Raw genomic sequence first — 15,097 nt, forward strand, 5'->3', positions numbered from 1 at the left:
CGCACTGGGCTAGCAGAGGGAGAACATGACTTGCACTAACAGAGTAAGAAGAGAAGACAGTTGATGACAGATGAGCCGAGCAGATAGGCTACAACAGTTGTTATAGTTTGGAGTTGCTAGCACTGAGAAAACTGAGAGAAGGGACTGTTTAAGCACTGTTGGGGAACTGAGGGAAGAACATTTGGGAGAAACCTTTGAAGGGGCTGAGCTATAAACTGGGAGGAGGGCTTGTAAGTTCCTGCTCAGATGGAAGGGTACTTGGGACTCCAAAGGCCAGGAACTGCAAAATTCTGATGCAGGACAGTGTCCCAAGGGCAGGGCATCCTGAGACAGGAGCCCAGGAACCACACAGCTGAGAGGAAGCCTTCTCAGCCGAAACAGTGCAGCTCCCAGGGGAGAGTATCCCTAGCTTAGCTGAAGAGATCAGGGACCTCAGGCCTGCTCCCCTTCTTTAATTCTTCATTTCTTTTTATGAGTTACACCAGGCAGCATATCTCATGAAAGAGATTGGAAGGACAAATCCAGGGGTGGCTTCCAGAAACGAACAGCAGAGATTAAACAAAGGGCAGGGCTTATATAGGATTTCTTAGGGAGTGGAAATTTTTAGGGCAGATTTCCAATGTGAGGATTGGTAGAATTTCAAATCCTAAGTTTGGGGAGCTCAGGGATTGGTGGGTTTTCCTGTTCAGGGATTGATGGGTTTTTTTTCCACCCCCTTTTCCCTGCATTGAGCCCATGGCTTGGGATAGGAAGACCTTCCCATCACTGCTGAGCTGCTTGAGGAGGTTAGCAACGAGGTGTCACCACTGTGGAAAGCTTCTAAAGTAACCTCTTCCTTTGATGGTATTTCATGATAGCCACAGGCTGAGGCAGGAAAGAAGGTCTTGTCAATGTGGACAGCTCCTGTCCACCCGTAAGAATGACTCATTGACAGCAGGTTGAAGTGTTGTGGTGCAGCCATTTTAAAAACTCTTATGCTAGTATGATAAGGCCACTGAAGGCTGGAAAGAAGGGCCAAAGCTTTGACAGCTCTTACAGTGGATCACTCGGGGACTACAGGGCTGGCAGGAGTTAAGAGAACTGGTTACTGTAAGAAAAGGAAACATTAGAAAAAAAATTAAAACATTTTATACTCAGCCACTGAGATAACCCTACAATTCCTATTTCTTTTTCCATTTTTTTTAAAGACAGGGTCTGTGTAGCCTAGGCTGGAATCAAATTCATGATCTTCCTGTCTCAGTATTCTGAGCGCTTGATCTCCTCCTTTGTCTTAGAATTTACACCTTTCTTCCTAATCTCCTTCCACTTCAGAATCAAATCTTAGTTTCCCACAAAGCTCAGCTCTGTTAGTGCTGCTACTGATATTTGCTTCCACTGCTTAAGGCTCTGTTGACCTTTCGATCTTCCCAGTTCTTACAATAAGTTCAAATCCCTAAACGCTAGAAGATCCGATCTTTGCCTGTCCTACCTCCTTCATCCCCTTGTATTCTAGACCTATTATTCTTCTGTTCCTTCAGTTTGCTACATCTTTCCTTAATTCTTTGTGGCCACTGTGATGGCTAAGGAAACTACATTCTGTACCAGGTACCTCCTTGGTACTCATTGGCCTCTACTCTAAATTTCTGAAACAAACTCCACCCTCCACAGAAAGGTGTAACTGCTGTGAGATGCTTAACAGCTTGCTTTGTCTTCTGTAAACCTGCTTATCACTGTTTTCAGAGGTATCTCCTTTATAGCTGTGAACAAGAGGAAAGAGACAGTGCCTCACATAGCTGAGGGAACTTAAGCACTTTCTTACACAGCTACAAGTTCCACAGAAGCAAGAACACTGTCACCTCCACCTTCAAAAATCCTTCCCTTAACCCCTTGTTGGTAGCATGCCTTTGATTTGGCTTTAAGGCTGTCACCCTACTTGCAGTTTTAATAAATCTGGCTATTTGCAATTTGAACTGAGTTTGTAGCCTCTCCTGGTGTCTCACACTCTGTAACTTGGGACTTGTCAACTCTTGTTCCACCCATTCTACTCACTCTTCAGAATGTGTCATTTCTTCAGAACTCCTTTCCAGATTTCCAGTCTTCTCTCTGAGGCACTTAGCACAACTAAAAGTCAGTGCTTGAGTGTCTGTCTATGCACTAAATGTCTTGTTTTCTAAGTTTGTATTTGTTGTTGGGGGCAGGGTGAAGGTCATGGCATGGTGTGTGAAGATCAGAGGACAGCTTTATGGAGTCTATGCTCTTCTATTTTTGTGGGTACCCGGGATTAAACTCAAGACACTAGGTTTGTGTGGCATCTGGCTGGCCCAAGTGTCTGATTTCCTGTCAGGTTGAGAATGTAAGGACTGAATCTGTTTCATTCAATCCTATTTCTTTAGTGTATCATACACAGTAGGTGCTCGGTAAATATTTGTTCGTTTCCCACATTTAACAAGTCAGTTGGTTTTGTAGATTCTGGCTTTATAATTTCTATTTTCCTTAATGAATTCCATGAGGGCAGTTCACTAAATATATCCACTTCACTCCCAGTTCAGATGGCTGCCACACTCATGCCCAATTATTTTAGGTGTGATTTCATATGAAGCTTACCAGCAATGGAAAGCCAGAGAGCTGAGGTGCTAAGTGAAGGAGCAATAGAAGGCACCATGTCCCACTGACCCTGATTTCTGGGTTCCTCTGGGAGGTGGAAGTGTGGCTTACCAACCTGCAATATTGTCATGTTTTCTCCCCAATAAACCCCATATGGGATGTAGTTCAATGACAAAGCCTAGCATTGGATGAGGCCCTGGCCTCTATCTTCAGGATAATAAGTAAATGTATACATTTAAAACTTGTATACGGGGTTGGGGACATGCCTCAGTGGGTAAGAACACTTCTTGCTCTTGCAGAAGACCAGGTTTCAGTTCCAAGCACCCACACAGCTTCTCGAAATCAGAATCTTTACCTCCAGTTCCAGGGGACCCAATGCCTCTTCTGGCTCTGTGGGCACCAGGCACACATGTACATATGTGCATGCAAAATATGCATACACATACAGCTTTTATATACAGTTCGTCAGGCCTGGTTCGTGAACGTGTAATCTTAATACATGAAGACTGAGCAAGGAAGACCTCAAGTTCCAGTTCCTTGGATAAGGGCTAAAGGTCATGTGATCTGTGGAAAGTTCTAAAAGGAAGTGTGGGGCTGTTAGAATAGGGGAGTTGAGCAAGGTGGTGCATGCTAGCCTATAAGCTAAGCACTGGGTAGTTGAGACAAGAGAATGAGATTCAGGCTAGCCTGGGCTATATAGCAAGACCCTGACAATAACAAAAGAAATAAAGGAAGCAAGCAAGCAGACAGAATAGGGTAGAGGCCATGGAGACAGACCCAGAAGTTCTGTTCAGTAGCTACAGATCTGACCTTTATCTGTAAACTAGGGGTTAAAGTGCTCACCTTGCAATGGTGTTAAGAGGGTTAGAAATATTTGCTAAATATTTCTGGCTGGGGGAATGCTTGATAAATTAGACTTTTTACAATTACTCTTTTTGTGTGTGATGATGGGGGTGGGTGTCAAATTCAGAGCTTCTACTTGCTAGGCAAGCATTCTACCACATTCCCAGACCTTATTTATTAGTTATTTGGCCAAGACAGGAATTTATTAAGTTATCCTGGTAGGCCTTTGACTTTTGACTCTCCTAGATAGTTGGGACTACAATCCTGTACTGCTAGGACTGGCTTGCCCTAGTCCTTTATACTTCCAGCTTGTGGACACAGCCACAAAGATGGTAAGCAGCTAAATGTTCAGACTGCTCCCATCACAAGAAAACCAGATCCCCCCCAACTCCCCAGAGGCTCAAAGAACAACTTCCAGAGTTGAACTTGGCCAATTAAAGCTTTCTGCCAACATCACTGAGTGAATCAGTAGCCCAGCACCAAGGGACAGTCAGCTTCCAACAAACATAAAGGTGGTGACGGCGGAAGGGCCAATGGCTCACATGGTGAAATGGCCCAAAGGCCATCAGGCCTTACAACAGGCTAGCACCTGCCATTTGCAGCTCTGGGTTTCACGACCCTCCGTTGTCCTTTGTGATAGTGCCACCTAGTGGGAACGACGAGGTACTGCCACAAACTTCAAGGCCCGCTCAGGATCAGTGCGAGGAGGTGGAAGGATGAATAGTTGGTAGGCAAGAGTGTCTTCCATCCAACCCCTAGGTTAGTACTCTGCACTCACAAGAAATGAAGTCCAGTGATTCTGTGGAGAAAGCCACACCATCTTTCTCCCTTCAGACGTAACTGACCAGCGACCATACTCGACCCTTTCAGTATCCTTGCACCGAGTCTTTGGGAACAGGTTAAAGAGGCCTCGCCGTCTTGTACGGAGGCATTGTTCTGATGGAGAAACTGAGGCTCCGTAGGAGTGTAGATAACCCAAGGTCACACACCGTAGAGGAACCGCGGGGAGACCCAAGTCAGTTTCTCCGACCGTAGTGAGAGGCGCCTTCCCTTCCGCACACCGGGCCCGCCGCCGCAGACGCAGAGGCAGGCGACCCGACCCGACGACCCCCATGAGGATACAGGACGGACACGTCCAGCCGCCACACGCCGGGGCGCGGGACTCAAGCAGGAAGCAAGAGTCCCGCGCGGGGAGGCCCTGGGAACACAGGCGCCTACCACGTGACAAGAGACGCCGGCCATGTGACAGGGAAGCGCTGGCAAAGGCCCCTGGTGCACAGTCACGCAAGACGCACGTACACGCACGGAAGCGCTTCGAGCGCCGAGGCGAGGGCCGAGGGTCACATGTGGAGGGTGACAGGCGCGGGCCGGGGGGCGGGAAAGACGCGCGGATCACGTGCCGGGGGCCGGAGCTCAGAGGTCACGTGAGGCCGGAGGCGGGGCCGCCGCGGAGGGGGAGGGGCGCGCGGCTTCCGGCGACCGTGGGGGGGGGGGGGCCGGCGAGCGGAGGGGGCCTGTCCCGGAGGTGGCGGCGGCGCCATCTTGGCGAAGGGGGGATCAGGAAGTGCGGACCGCGGCGGCGGCGGAGCCCGGAGCGGAGGCCGGAGGCTCCCGGCCCGCCGGCCCCGGAGCGGAGCGGAGCGGAGGATGCAGCAGCCGCAGCCGCAGGGGCAGCAGCAGCCGGGGCCGGGGCAGCAACTGGGGGTCCAGGGGGCGGCGCCGGGGGCCGGGGGCGGCCCGGGAGGGGGCCCGGGGCCAGGGCCCTGCCTGAGGCGGGAGCTGAAGCTGCTCGAGTCCATCTTCCACCGCGGCCACGAGCGCTTCCGCATTGCCAGCGCCTGCCTGGACGAGCTGAGCTGCGAGTTCCTGCTGGCCGGAGCCGGAGGGGCCGGGGCCGGGGCTGCGCCCGGACCCCATCTCCCCTCCCGGGGATCGGTGCCAGGGGACCCCGTTCGCATCCACTGCAACATCACGGTGAGGACCTCGCGTGCGCCACGCTGGGGGTCACTTGTCTGGTGCTCGAAATCACACCATACAACCTCCTGCTCTCAAAGGACCCGGAGGCCGGAGCCCCCTCTTGGTGCTTGGCTCCTTCTCTCCAGGTTACACTTGTTTCTTCAGCTTGAGGTTCTGTGGTGCAGTCACAGTCTCTACTGTTGACCCCTGAGAGCGAGGGACACTGGGACATGTGGCCCCTCAACCACCTCCTCCTATGAATCCACCCACACCTCAGGTTTAATGATTTTGGCTCCTTCCTCTTACTCCTCCACAACTTTACCATGTCACCTAGGAATGCCCATTTCTTCTTCCCACCCCAACTCTAATAAGATTCCAGGCCTCTGCTGGGAGGACCTAGCCTGGAACTCAGCCCAGTTCCATAGTGACCCTTCTCAGTAGTTCTTTACACTTAGATGTTACCACCTGTAGGTTGTCTGGTCAGGCATCCCTCGTACAACCCCCTCTTTGCTCCCTGTATTTCACCAAGTAATAGTGCCGTTCATTGACTCCACGTTGGATTTCTTCTCACTAACTCTGGTGTAACTAACCTTTAACTCCTCTTTTTGCCTTGGCTGGTAGCAATTTTGCCACTTCATTCCTGGGGTCGTGTCTGCTTATCCTAGCTGATTGTTCTGGCGGTGATAGCAGTGTGTGTGTGTGTGTGTGTGTGTGTGTGTGTGTTGAGCAGCAGCAGTGCCATTGCTCCCCAGCAGGCATCATTCCATCCTACTATACTAGATCAGGAAGCACCTGACATGTGTCCTGCCTTATTTTATCCCTTAGTGCCCCTTGAGGAAATTGTTGGGTGTAATTTTGTAACAGCTGTACTGCACGATACAGTGCTCGTGATGTTTGATAACACCCACTGTAATGGTCTTGTCTCTCCTGGAGCTAGCTAGAGAGCTAATGGGCAGGACCTTTATCCACACTGGAAATGGGAGTTGCCTGGGGGGAGACAGACTTGTGAATTTTGTGGTTCTTGGAGGCTTCCATTCATTTTTCATGGTGTTTTCTAGCCCTTTCTGCCACCAAACCAAGTCGTGGTTTGGTGAGGTAACTTTGGGAGTGGAGTAATAAGGAGATACTTGAGTTTTGATGGGGACTCATCTATCCAAGCTGAGCCTTACCTCACCAAGCTATGACCACCAGGAGTGGCTCAGTCACGTAAAGATTTTAGCATCTTTGGTACTGTTTTTCCTGCAGCACTGGTTAGAACTATGGCATCGCTAAGATCCCCAGTAGAAGTGGGTAAGGCTTCCTTGGCATGTGTTGAAACATCAAAGATTGGATTTTGCTAAGTGGATTCACTTACGGGTAGGTTTGCTTCCTCCAGCTGCTTCCTTTCCGTTGCCAGAGGCCGTCTACTGTCTTTGTCTTTGGGGTTCTCAGCAGCAGTGTCCATAGCCCCTCCAAAAGAGACTTGGCCTACACCGGGCCCCCTTGCCTTGGGCAGAGGAGGGGAGTCTGTTCAGGCTCCTGTGGCATGGTGGCTCAGGAATGTTGGGAATGCCAGTAGCGTAGGCTCTTTTCTCCCAGCCCATGCCTGGACTCGAGATGAGGGCAGGTTCCTGAGGGAGTGGTAGGGAGAATGGGTCCTAGAGGGGCTCTGGGGATGGGGGTGGATCTGCCAGATGCCCTTTTACTATTAGCTTTGGAAACTATTTTATTTTAGTTCCTCCTCCCCTGGTGGCTACAAGCCTGCGCTTTTCTCATCAGTGTGTCTGTTATGAGATGGTCTTCCCTCCCCTGATTCTGGAGTGTGGAAACACTGAAGGACTCTGGCCTGGGTGTGGGGAGAACTCAGATGTGGCAGGCAGTCAGGACAGTAGGGCCAGAGCTTCTTCCTCTACTGTCATCAGCTTTCCCTGGTTTTTACTCTGGGAGGAAAAGAGTCCACATGGTGCTTCTTGGGTATGGTCCTTCCAGGCTTTTTCTAGGGAAGCTGAGCTAGTAGTTGTGAGTGTAGGGCATGGTGGTGGGAAAGAAAGGAACCAGAGTCTTCAGAGAAGAAGGAAGGCTAGGCAAAAAATGGTTTCTCTTAAAGTTTCTCATTGTGACCACTCTCCCTGCTTTCCCCCTCAGGAATCATACCCTGCTGTGCCCCCCATCTGGTCGGTGGAGTCTGATGACCCTAACTTGGCTGCTGTCTTGGAGAGGCTGGTGGACATAAAGAAAGGGAATACTTTGGTGAGGGGGGCAGTGGGGAGGAGTGTGTGTGTTCCTGAAGAGGCTTCAGCGACCTAAGTACCCTGTGAGAGGCAGCTAGATCTGAAAAGTGGGTGGTGCCCCAGGTGGAGTATCTTAGACCTGACTTCTTAGGAGCACTGGTTACTGAAGCCAGAGGAGGCCGAGTCCTGTGACAGCTCTGGGATAAGTCCACTAGGGAGAGTCACTCCTGTAAACACAAGGTCCATCCAGTGCAGAGAACGAGCCACCATTTTGAGATCTAAGCTAAAAGCTCATCCATACAGCTATCCAGATTGTAGAAGGAAAGACATATTTGATGTCTCCCCACCCTAGCTCTTGCAGCATCTGAAGAGGATCATCTCTGACCTGTGTAAACTCTACAACCTCCCTCAGCATCCTGATGTGGAAATGCTGGATCAGCCCTTGCCAGCAGAGCAGGTATGCAACTGAGGGATGGGCTTTGGGTCTTGTGGCAGTCATCCCAAAGAGTGCTTAAGAAATACTTGATAATTGAAATGGACTGCAGTAGCTCCTTCCCACCCCCACTGCTCCCAAACACACATGTGATTCTCAGCCGCTTACTTCTCCAGATGGGAATCTAGCTAAATGGGGCACTACTCACTCCTTCTATCCTATCAGAACTCAGTCTCAGGGGCAGCATCCTGAGGGTTGAGATGAGTAGGGAATTTTTATTATTGTAGCAATAGCAGTTGATAGCTATTGGAAACTCGGGCCCTTAGTTTAGGAACAGAAATGCACTATCATTCTAGAGGAGATCAAATGAGAGGAGAGTTCTGAGGAAAGTTAACCTGGGCTCTGCAGAATAGATGACAAAACAGCTATTTTCTCTCTTTTTTTTTTTTTTTTTCTGGCATGTGGTAGGAAGAGAATAATTGGCTGGTATCAAAGTCATCCATCCCTTGGGCTCTTGCTTCCACTCAAATCTGGCTGGTGGAGAAACTGGCATCTTTATGGGCAGTGCCCACCTTCCAGACCTTCAAGGCTAGAGGGGTAGGTCAGATGCTGCATTCTAGCAACCCACTGGGTCTGATCTTCTTCTTTGCCTCCTTCTCCACTGCAGTGCACGCAGGAAGAAGTGTCTTCAGAAGATGAAGATGAAGAGATGCCTGAGGTAGGCTTACTACACAAGATGGTATTGGCAGGAAGTGTTTGTCATCAGTATGGGTCTTTGATATTAACAGTTCCAGCTTCAAACTGGGGAAAGAAGCAATATCAATAGGATAAAGACTGACTGGCCTGATGTAAAGGAAATCACTGTTTGTATCCATTCTTTGAAAACATTTAGCTGCCAATGTGCTAAAGCATGTAAATACTGGACAAACGTAATCTCAGATGGCTTCAGGAATCTTGACAGACCCTTGTCTGTGTCCTGGTGAGGGAGTTTTACTTACTCTCATTAGGCTACAGTTTTCTCATTTATAAAATAGGATTGTGGTGTATATCTCATGGTTGTTTCAGATAATAAATAGTGTATAGTGCACCTGACAGAATCTTTTAAAAATATAGATACTGTGTTTTCCTCATTTTTATATGTATGGATGTTTTTGCTGTGTGAATGTCTATGCACTACATATGTGCAGTTCCTGTAGAGGCCAGGAGAGGGCGTCAGATCCCCTGGGACTGGAGTTACAGGTGGTTGTGAGTCACTGTGTGGGTGCTGGGAACCAGTTTTCTAGAAGAGCAGCCTCTTAACTGCTGAGCCATTTCCCTAGTTCCTATTTATTTATTTTTGTGTAAGCCAGGCTAGCTTCACACTCAACTTGTGTAGTCGAGGATGGCTTGAATTGATCCTATTGCTTCTCTATCCTAAGTGCTAGGACTGCAGTCATGTACCACCCAAGCTATAGGTAGAATGTAAATCATAGTTAACTTAAGCTTCATAGCTAGATAGAACTTACCTCATTTCTGTGAAGTCTCCTTTGACTGGAGAATTAATCAAATTTATTAATGAAGTTAATGAAAATCAATTCACTAGACCTCAGCTTTTCCATGATAAGTGAAAACAATAGAAGAGTATTTTATAAAGGAATAAAGTAAGCTGTTGTATGTTGCCCCGAGTACAGGATGTCCTGTCATAAGGTGTCTTTGGTCATGTTGTTTCCTGTATTGGACCCAGATTCTGTAACTTTGTACTGATCTTCAGACCTGGTGTGGGCTGATGATCCCTGAAACCTAGTCCTTCCTGGAGGTGTTCAGCCCTCTGTGCCACGCCCACAGCACCTGACCGTGGGTCTGAGGTTGCCACAGTGGCCTCTGCTCACTGAGCTGCTTGTTCCCTCAGAGCAGGGGGATGAGGAGCTAATTATATTGTTAAGTTGTACTGTCTCCTGCTTTGGGCCACCTCATTTCCATCTTGGCAATGAGTACTTCTAGGGACCTAATTCCGGTCCTGCTCTTATAGGGAGAAAAAAAAAAGATTTATGGTCTAGTTTGCATTTTTCTCATTTTTTAAATGTGTGTAAGTCAGGACTTGGAGGAGTCAGTTCTAGCTACCATGTAGGTTTCAGGGATTGAACACAAGTTATCAGGCATCTCAGCAAGCACCTTTACTACTGAGCCACCGAGCTTGCTCTTAGTTTTCTCCTTTAGGCCTAGGTTCCTGAGGACTCCTGGATGAGAATCTAGCCTAGTAAAACAAGCTTTTACTTCTACTTCACCACTGCAAGCCAAAGTTATTCATCTAGAAATTGGGAAGTTTTCTGCTGCCAAAGAAATTTTAGGGACAGTTGGAGCAGGGTTTTCCTAGGGACAAGAAGACAGTTCCTTTCTCTGTCCTTTTTGTAGCTCTGCTGCTGTGGTTTAAGAATTTAGAAAGGAAAGAAAATACCAGACATGTTGACACAGGCCTTTAATGTAGTACTCAGGAGGCTGTAGCAGTATAATTGCTGCAAGTTTGAAGCTAGCCTGGTCTACATAGTGAGTTCCAGGACAGCAATGGCTACACAGCAAGACCCTAAAGCCAGGTACACACCTATATCCATAGCACTTGGCAGGTGGAGGGAGGAAGATCGGGATTATCCTTGCTGTATAACGAGTTGAAGACTAGTCTGGGCTGTATGAGACTTTGTTTCCAAAAATAAAAACTTGCCTTGGCCTTTAGACCACAGAGGAAATAGGGCCAAGCTGCTTTCTAGAACTGGGAAGTTACTGCTAAGACCACCTTGGGGGCTTGGGGCTTTGGGACAGGTGGTACTGAGAAAAAGATAGTCTATCCACTACCTTTGTGGTGTCATTCCTCTGCATTCCTACCTCAGGATACAGAAGACCTAGATCACTATGAAATGAAAGAGGAAGAGCCAGCTGAGGGCAAGAAGTCTGAAGATGATGGCATCGGAAAAGAAAACCTAGCCATCCTAGAGAAAATTAAAAAGAACCAGAGGCAAGATTACTTAAATGTACGTGCCTTGTAGAGAGGCAAGGCAGAGGGTTGGTGGGCACTGGCTGGGGAGTGGCAGGCCACTGCCCGTCAGTATGGAGAGCTGTCTCCTTTGTTGGATCTGTTCAGTTCTATCCCTAGTCCAGACCACCTTAAGGTCTACCCTCCAGACCAAGGAATAATGGTGTTTCCCTCCTTCCCAGGGTGCAGTGTCTGGCTCGGTGCAGGCCACTGACCGGCTGATGAAGGAGCTCAGGGATATATACCGATCACAGAGTTTCAAAGGCGGTGAGTTTGCACAGGGGCTGCATAGGAGTTCCTCAAAAAGGACTCAGTATGGGCCTGAAGATGGCTCAGTGGGTAAAAGCAACTTGCCACCAAGTTTCAGGACCTGAATTCAGTCTCCAGCCCACATGACAGAGTCTCTACTTCATTGGTGGCACATACATATGTAGTAAACATATTAATGTAATTATTTTTAAAAGGATACAGTATGCTGGTAAGGACTCCCTGAGAATTTCTAGATCATACAAATGCTTATAAACTTTTTAGACAAAGATTAGAACTCCTCAAGGCATAGGTTGGTGCATATCCAGGAACAAACCTGAACCCTTTGAAGGGTTTTGTTGTTGTTGTTGGTTTTGGGGTTTGGGTTTTTTGTTGTTGGTTTGCAAGATAGGCTCTCTCTGTGTAGCCCTGGCTGTCCTGGAACTCATGCTGTAGACCAGGCTGGCCTCGAACTCAGAGATCCATCTACCTCTGCCTTCTGAGTGCTGGGAATAAAGCTGCACCACCACCCAGCTCAAGCCTTTTTCTTAAGGGAGGTAAGGATCTACCCCTTGGTCCAGACCCATCTTACTGAGGCCAATGCCTCCTCTTCTTCCAGGAAACTATGCAGTCGAACTCGTGAATGACAGTCTCTATGACTGGAATGTCAAACTCCTCAAGTGAGTGGCAGCTCTGGGATGAGAAGGGTTGAGGGAGCCACATGAGTGGAGTGACTGGTGGAGCCCTAGGGCCAGCCTTTCAGTGTGTTGGTTGTGGGGTCCCAGGAGTAGGTGTGGGCAGTGGAACCCTCAGGAGGCTGCTTGGTTAGCACCCAGCAGGCTGAGCCCAGATTCATTGCTTTGTAGAGTTGACCAGGACAGCGCTTTGCACAATGATCTTCAGATCCTAAAGGAGAAGGAAGGAGCAGACTTCATCCTACTTAACTTCTCCTTTAAAGTAAGATGGCCTGTTCTCAGTGCTCTGTCCCGGAGCTTTCCCTGTCTGCCTCGAGTCTTGTGAGGATGCCGGCCTCCCTTCCCTAACTGTTACCTGCCTCTCTCTCTCAGGATAACTTCCCCTTTGACCCACCGTTCGTCAGGGTTGTGTCTCCAGTCCTCTCTGGAGGGTGAGTGCCTGGGCAAAGGGAATAGGCCGCTCTGGTGCAGCAGGTGTGGAAGGGACTGGACCTCTGGCCAGACACAGCTGACTAACCCTTCTTCTGCAGGTATGTTCTGGGTGGAGGTGCCATCTGCATGGAACTTCTCACCAAGCAGGTGAGCCTGTTTCACTCTTGGCCATTGGCCTGGGTGGGGCTGGCTGAGCTTTAACCCCCATTGGTTAATGGGGTGGGGGAGCAAACCATAGCCATAATATGGCCCTTTCATTGCACTAGGCATAACCTGTACCCAGCAACCTAGGCGGACAGGTGGTGACTGTACTGGGAGTAAAGGGACCCTTCTGTAAAGGCAGCCTCTTGCCTGGAAAGGTGCTGAAGGTGTCTCAGGAAGCTGTGTCCTGACTTCCTGCTTTGTCCCTGCCGTGCCCCAGGGCTGGAGCAGTGCCTACTCCATAGAGTCGGTGATCATGCAGATCAGTGCCACGCTGGTGAAGGGGAAGGCACGGGTGCAGTTTGGAGCCAACAAAGTAAGGGCCCTGGGGCTGTGGGGAGCCAAGTACAGTTTAGACTGCCAACCAGCTAAAGCTGCCTTTTAGGGTCAGAGAGGATAAGGTCCCTGCAATGGAGGGGGAGGGCATTGGTCCCAGGGGCATCCTCAGATGCTGGGGTGACACAGGTCTGGAAAGGGATGTCATGTGTGGTGTGTCCTTAAGGTCTTCCCAGGCAGAGATGGTGGCTGTAGAAGCTGGGACGCGTGGGTCCCTGGGGACAGCTTGCAGGTGAGGTTGCAGTAGGTTGTAGCTGGCCATTACCTGACCTGGTGGTTCTCTCTCCCCAGTCTCAGTATAGTCTGACGAGAGCACAGCAGTCCTACAAGTCCTTGGTGCAGATCCACGAAAAAAACGGTGAGGCTGGGGCCCCCAGGCCCTGCTCTAGTCAAGTACAGGAGCCTTTTTGGTTTCTGAGCCTTACTATCCACTGGTCCATCGTCTGCACAGTTCTCCAGAGGTCTGGAGTACTGTCACCCTTCTTCCCAAGAAGTAACCAGCAGTGGGGTTGAAGGTAGCCTGGGCACTGTCCTCTGCTGTCACTCTCTGCAAAGCTCATCCAGTTCCTGTCCTGGGTGGGCTCACCATTCTCCCTCCCTTATAATATCCTCTGGGTAAGCGGCCTCGGCTCCCCAACACAGTGTTCCTAGGATCTCTTTTCCTAGAATGTGGAGGTGTCCTCGGGGATTGGGATAGATAGGTGAAGTTGGCCTGGGCCTGCCCCTCACTGTGCTGGTTTGTGTTTTGTTTGTTTTCTTGTGCAGGCTGGTACACACCCCCGAAGGAAGATGGCTAACCCTGGAGTATCATCCCCTTCCTCCTCCCCAGGCACCACTGGACCAATTACCTTTGAATGCTGTATTTGGATCTCACGCTGCCTCTGGTTTCCCCCCCTCATTTTTCCTGGACGTGATAGCTCTGCCTATTGCAGGACAATGATGGCTATTCTAAACGCTAAGGAAAAACAACAACCCACAACACACACTGAACTGTCTCAAGTACTCAAGACTGACTACAGACCAACCACCTCGCTGGAACCCTTGCTAGCAGGCATTCTTATAAAGAAACTCTCAAGCCTCCTTATATTGCTGGAAACTCAGCTGTGCTCCAGACTAGAGCCTCCTTACCTATGCTATGGGTTTTTAATTTATTTTCTCTTATTTCATGTACACTGCTTTTTTTGGTTACAGTGTATGATGGATGTGTATGAAAAAAATGTATCTTTGGGAAAACAATTACAGTTTGTTAATTTGAAGACGCTGGTCTTGACTCATCTTTCTTTTTATTCCCACATCCCCTGACTGCTGGGGGGGGGGGGGGTGCCAGGCCCACCATGCTTTGGTAGCAAGGAGAAGCTGCAGAGAGACTGCAGAGATTTGCTGCTAGTTCAAGAGAAATGCCAAGCTGAAGCCTGCCTGATCTGACCCTAGATTGCTCCTGAAGGCCTCTGGAGCAACTAGCACCTATACTCCTTGGAACAGTCTGGCCTGCTGAACTATGCTGCAGAGGCCCAGAAACATCCTGATTATTCATTAGTACCTCTCTGTACTAATCTCCATTTTTGAAATTTCCAAGAAAAAGATGAGACTTGAGTAGCTGCTTCATAAACTACTTTTAAATTGAGGGGTGGTGCCCTGGCTCCTGGATGCATGAGGTTTTCTCTAATCCCAAGCAACATGCTGAGCGGCTGTATCTCATTGGTTCCCTGCCTTCCTGTCCTCTCTTCTCACTTCTCATCTGCTTTATTAGATTATCTAAGAAAAGACTTGAACTTTGGATTCTTTCTAGCCATTCCCAAGTCGTGGGTCTACTGGGAAACAGTAGCTCAATGTGGTTGCAGTTTGTAGTGGGTCCTTGGCTCAGCCCCAGGAGCTGCACGGCAGGGGAGAAGTCTGCAGAGCCAGAGCTACCTGTGTTGGACCTGCTATAGTGAGACTGCACATAGTTCACGGAGCCTGCATCATCCTGTTTGAGCTTGCTGTGGGACCACCTGCCTGCAGACTGGAGGAAGACTGGAGTGACAGAGGCAAGGGACAGCTAAACAGAGTCCTGGAGCTTAGAAAACCCAACCCTCGGACAGTTGCCTGGATGTTTTCTAATGCTTTTCAGATGGGCATTTTAGTTTGGCTATCTTCCTCCACTCCCCATTTCTTTTAG

At 49.2% G+C, this 15,097-nt stretch overlaps 1 protein-coding gene across 2 annotated transcripts; it reads left to right on the forward strand.

Annotated features, from left to right (window-relative positions):
• Positions 1-4,976: 4,976 nt before the first annotated feature.
• Positions 4,977-14,201, forward strand: Ube2q1 (ubiquitin conjugating enzyme E2 Q1). Of its 2 annotated transcripts, none has more exons than XM_028753236.1 (13): positions 4,977-5,400; positions 7,507-7,611; positions 7,945-8,049; positions 8,693-8,743; positions 10,887-11,027; positions 11,212-11,296; positions 11,895-11,955; positions 12,142-12,232; positions 12,343-12,401; positions 12,501-12,549; positions 12,824-12,919; positions 13,231-13,297; positions 13,705-14,201. In XM_028753236.1, exons 1-13 carry the CDS (start codon positions 5,074-5,076, stop codon positions 13,734-13,736), a joined length of 1,269 nt encoding a protein of 422 aa, XP_028609069.1. In that variant the 5' UTR covers positions 4,977-5,073; the 3' UTR covers positions 13,737-14,201. The 2 variants fall into 2 exon arrangements, with proteins under 2 accessions (XP_028609069.1, XP_028609070.1); XM_028753237.1 differs by lacking the exon at positions 4,977-5,400 and adding an exon at positions 6,282-6,738.
• Positions 14,202-15,097: the final 896 nt, after the last annotated feature.

The sequence above is a fragment of the Grammomys surdaster genome, unplaced genomic scaffold (genome assembly GCF_004785775.1).
Source record: "Grammomys surdaster isolate TR1022 unplaced genomic scaffold, NIH_TR_1.0 125946, whole genome shotgun sequence".
NCBI lineage: Eukaryota > Metazoa > Chordata > Mammalia > Rodentia > Muridae > Grammomys > Grammomys surdaster.

What these genes read in the sequence shown, in the direction of transcription:
- Ube2q1 (XM_028753236.1), top strand. Translation starts at nt 5,074, where the DNA reads ATGCAGCAGCCGCAGCCGCAGGGGCAGCAGCAGCCGGGGCCGGGGCAG. An exon ending in GCATCCACTGCAACATCACG is followed by an intron (nt 5,401 to 7,506) that starts GTGAGGACCTCG and finishes TTTCCCCCTCAG; the next exon opens with GAATCATACCCTGCTGTGCC. An exon ending in AGAGGCAAGATTACTTAAAT is followed by an intron (nt 11,028 to 11,211) that starts GTACGTGCCTTG and finishes CCTCCTTCCCAG; the next exon opens with GGTGCAGTGTCTGGCTCGGT.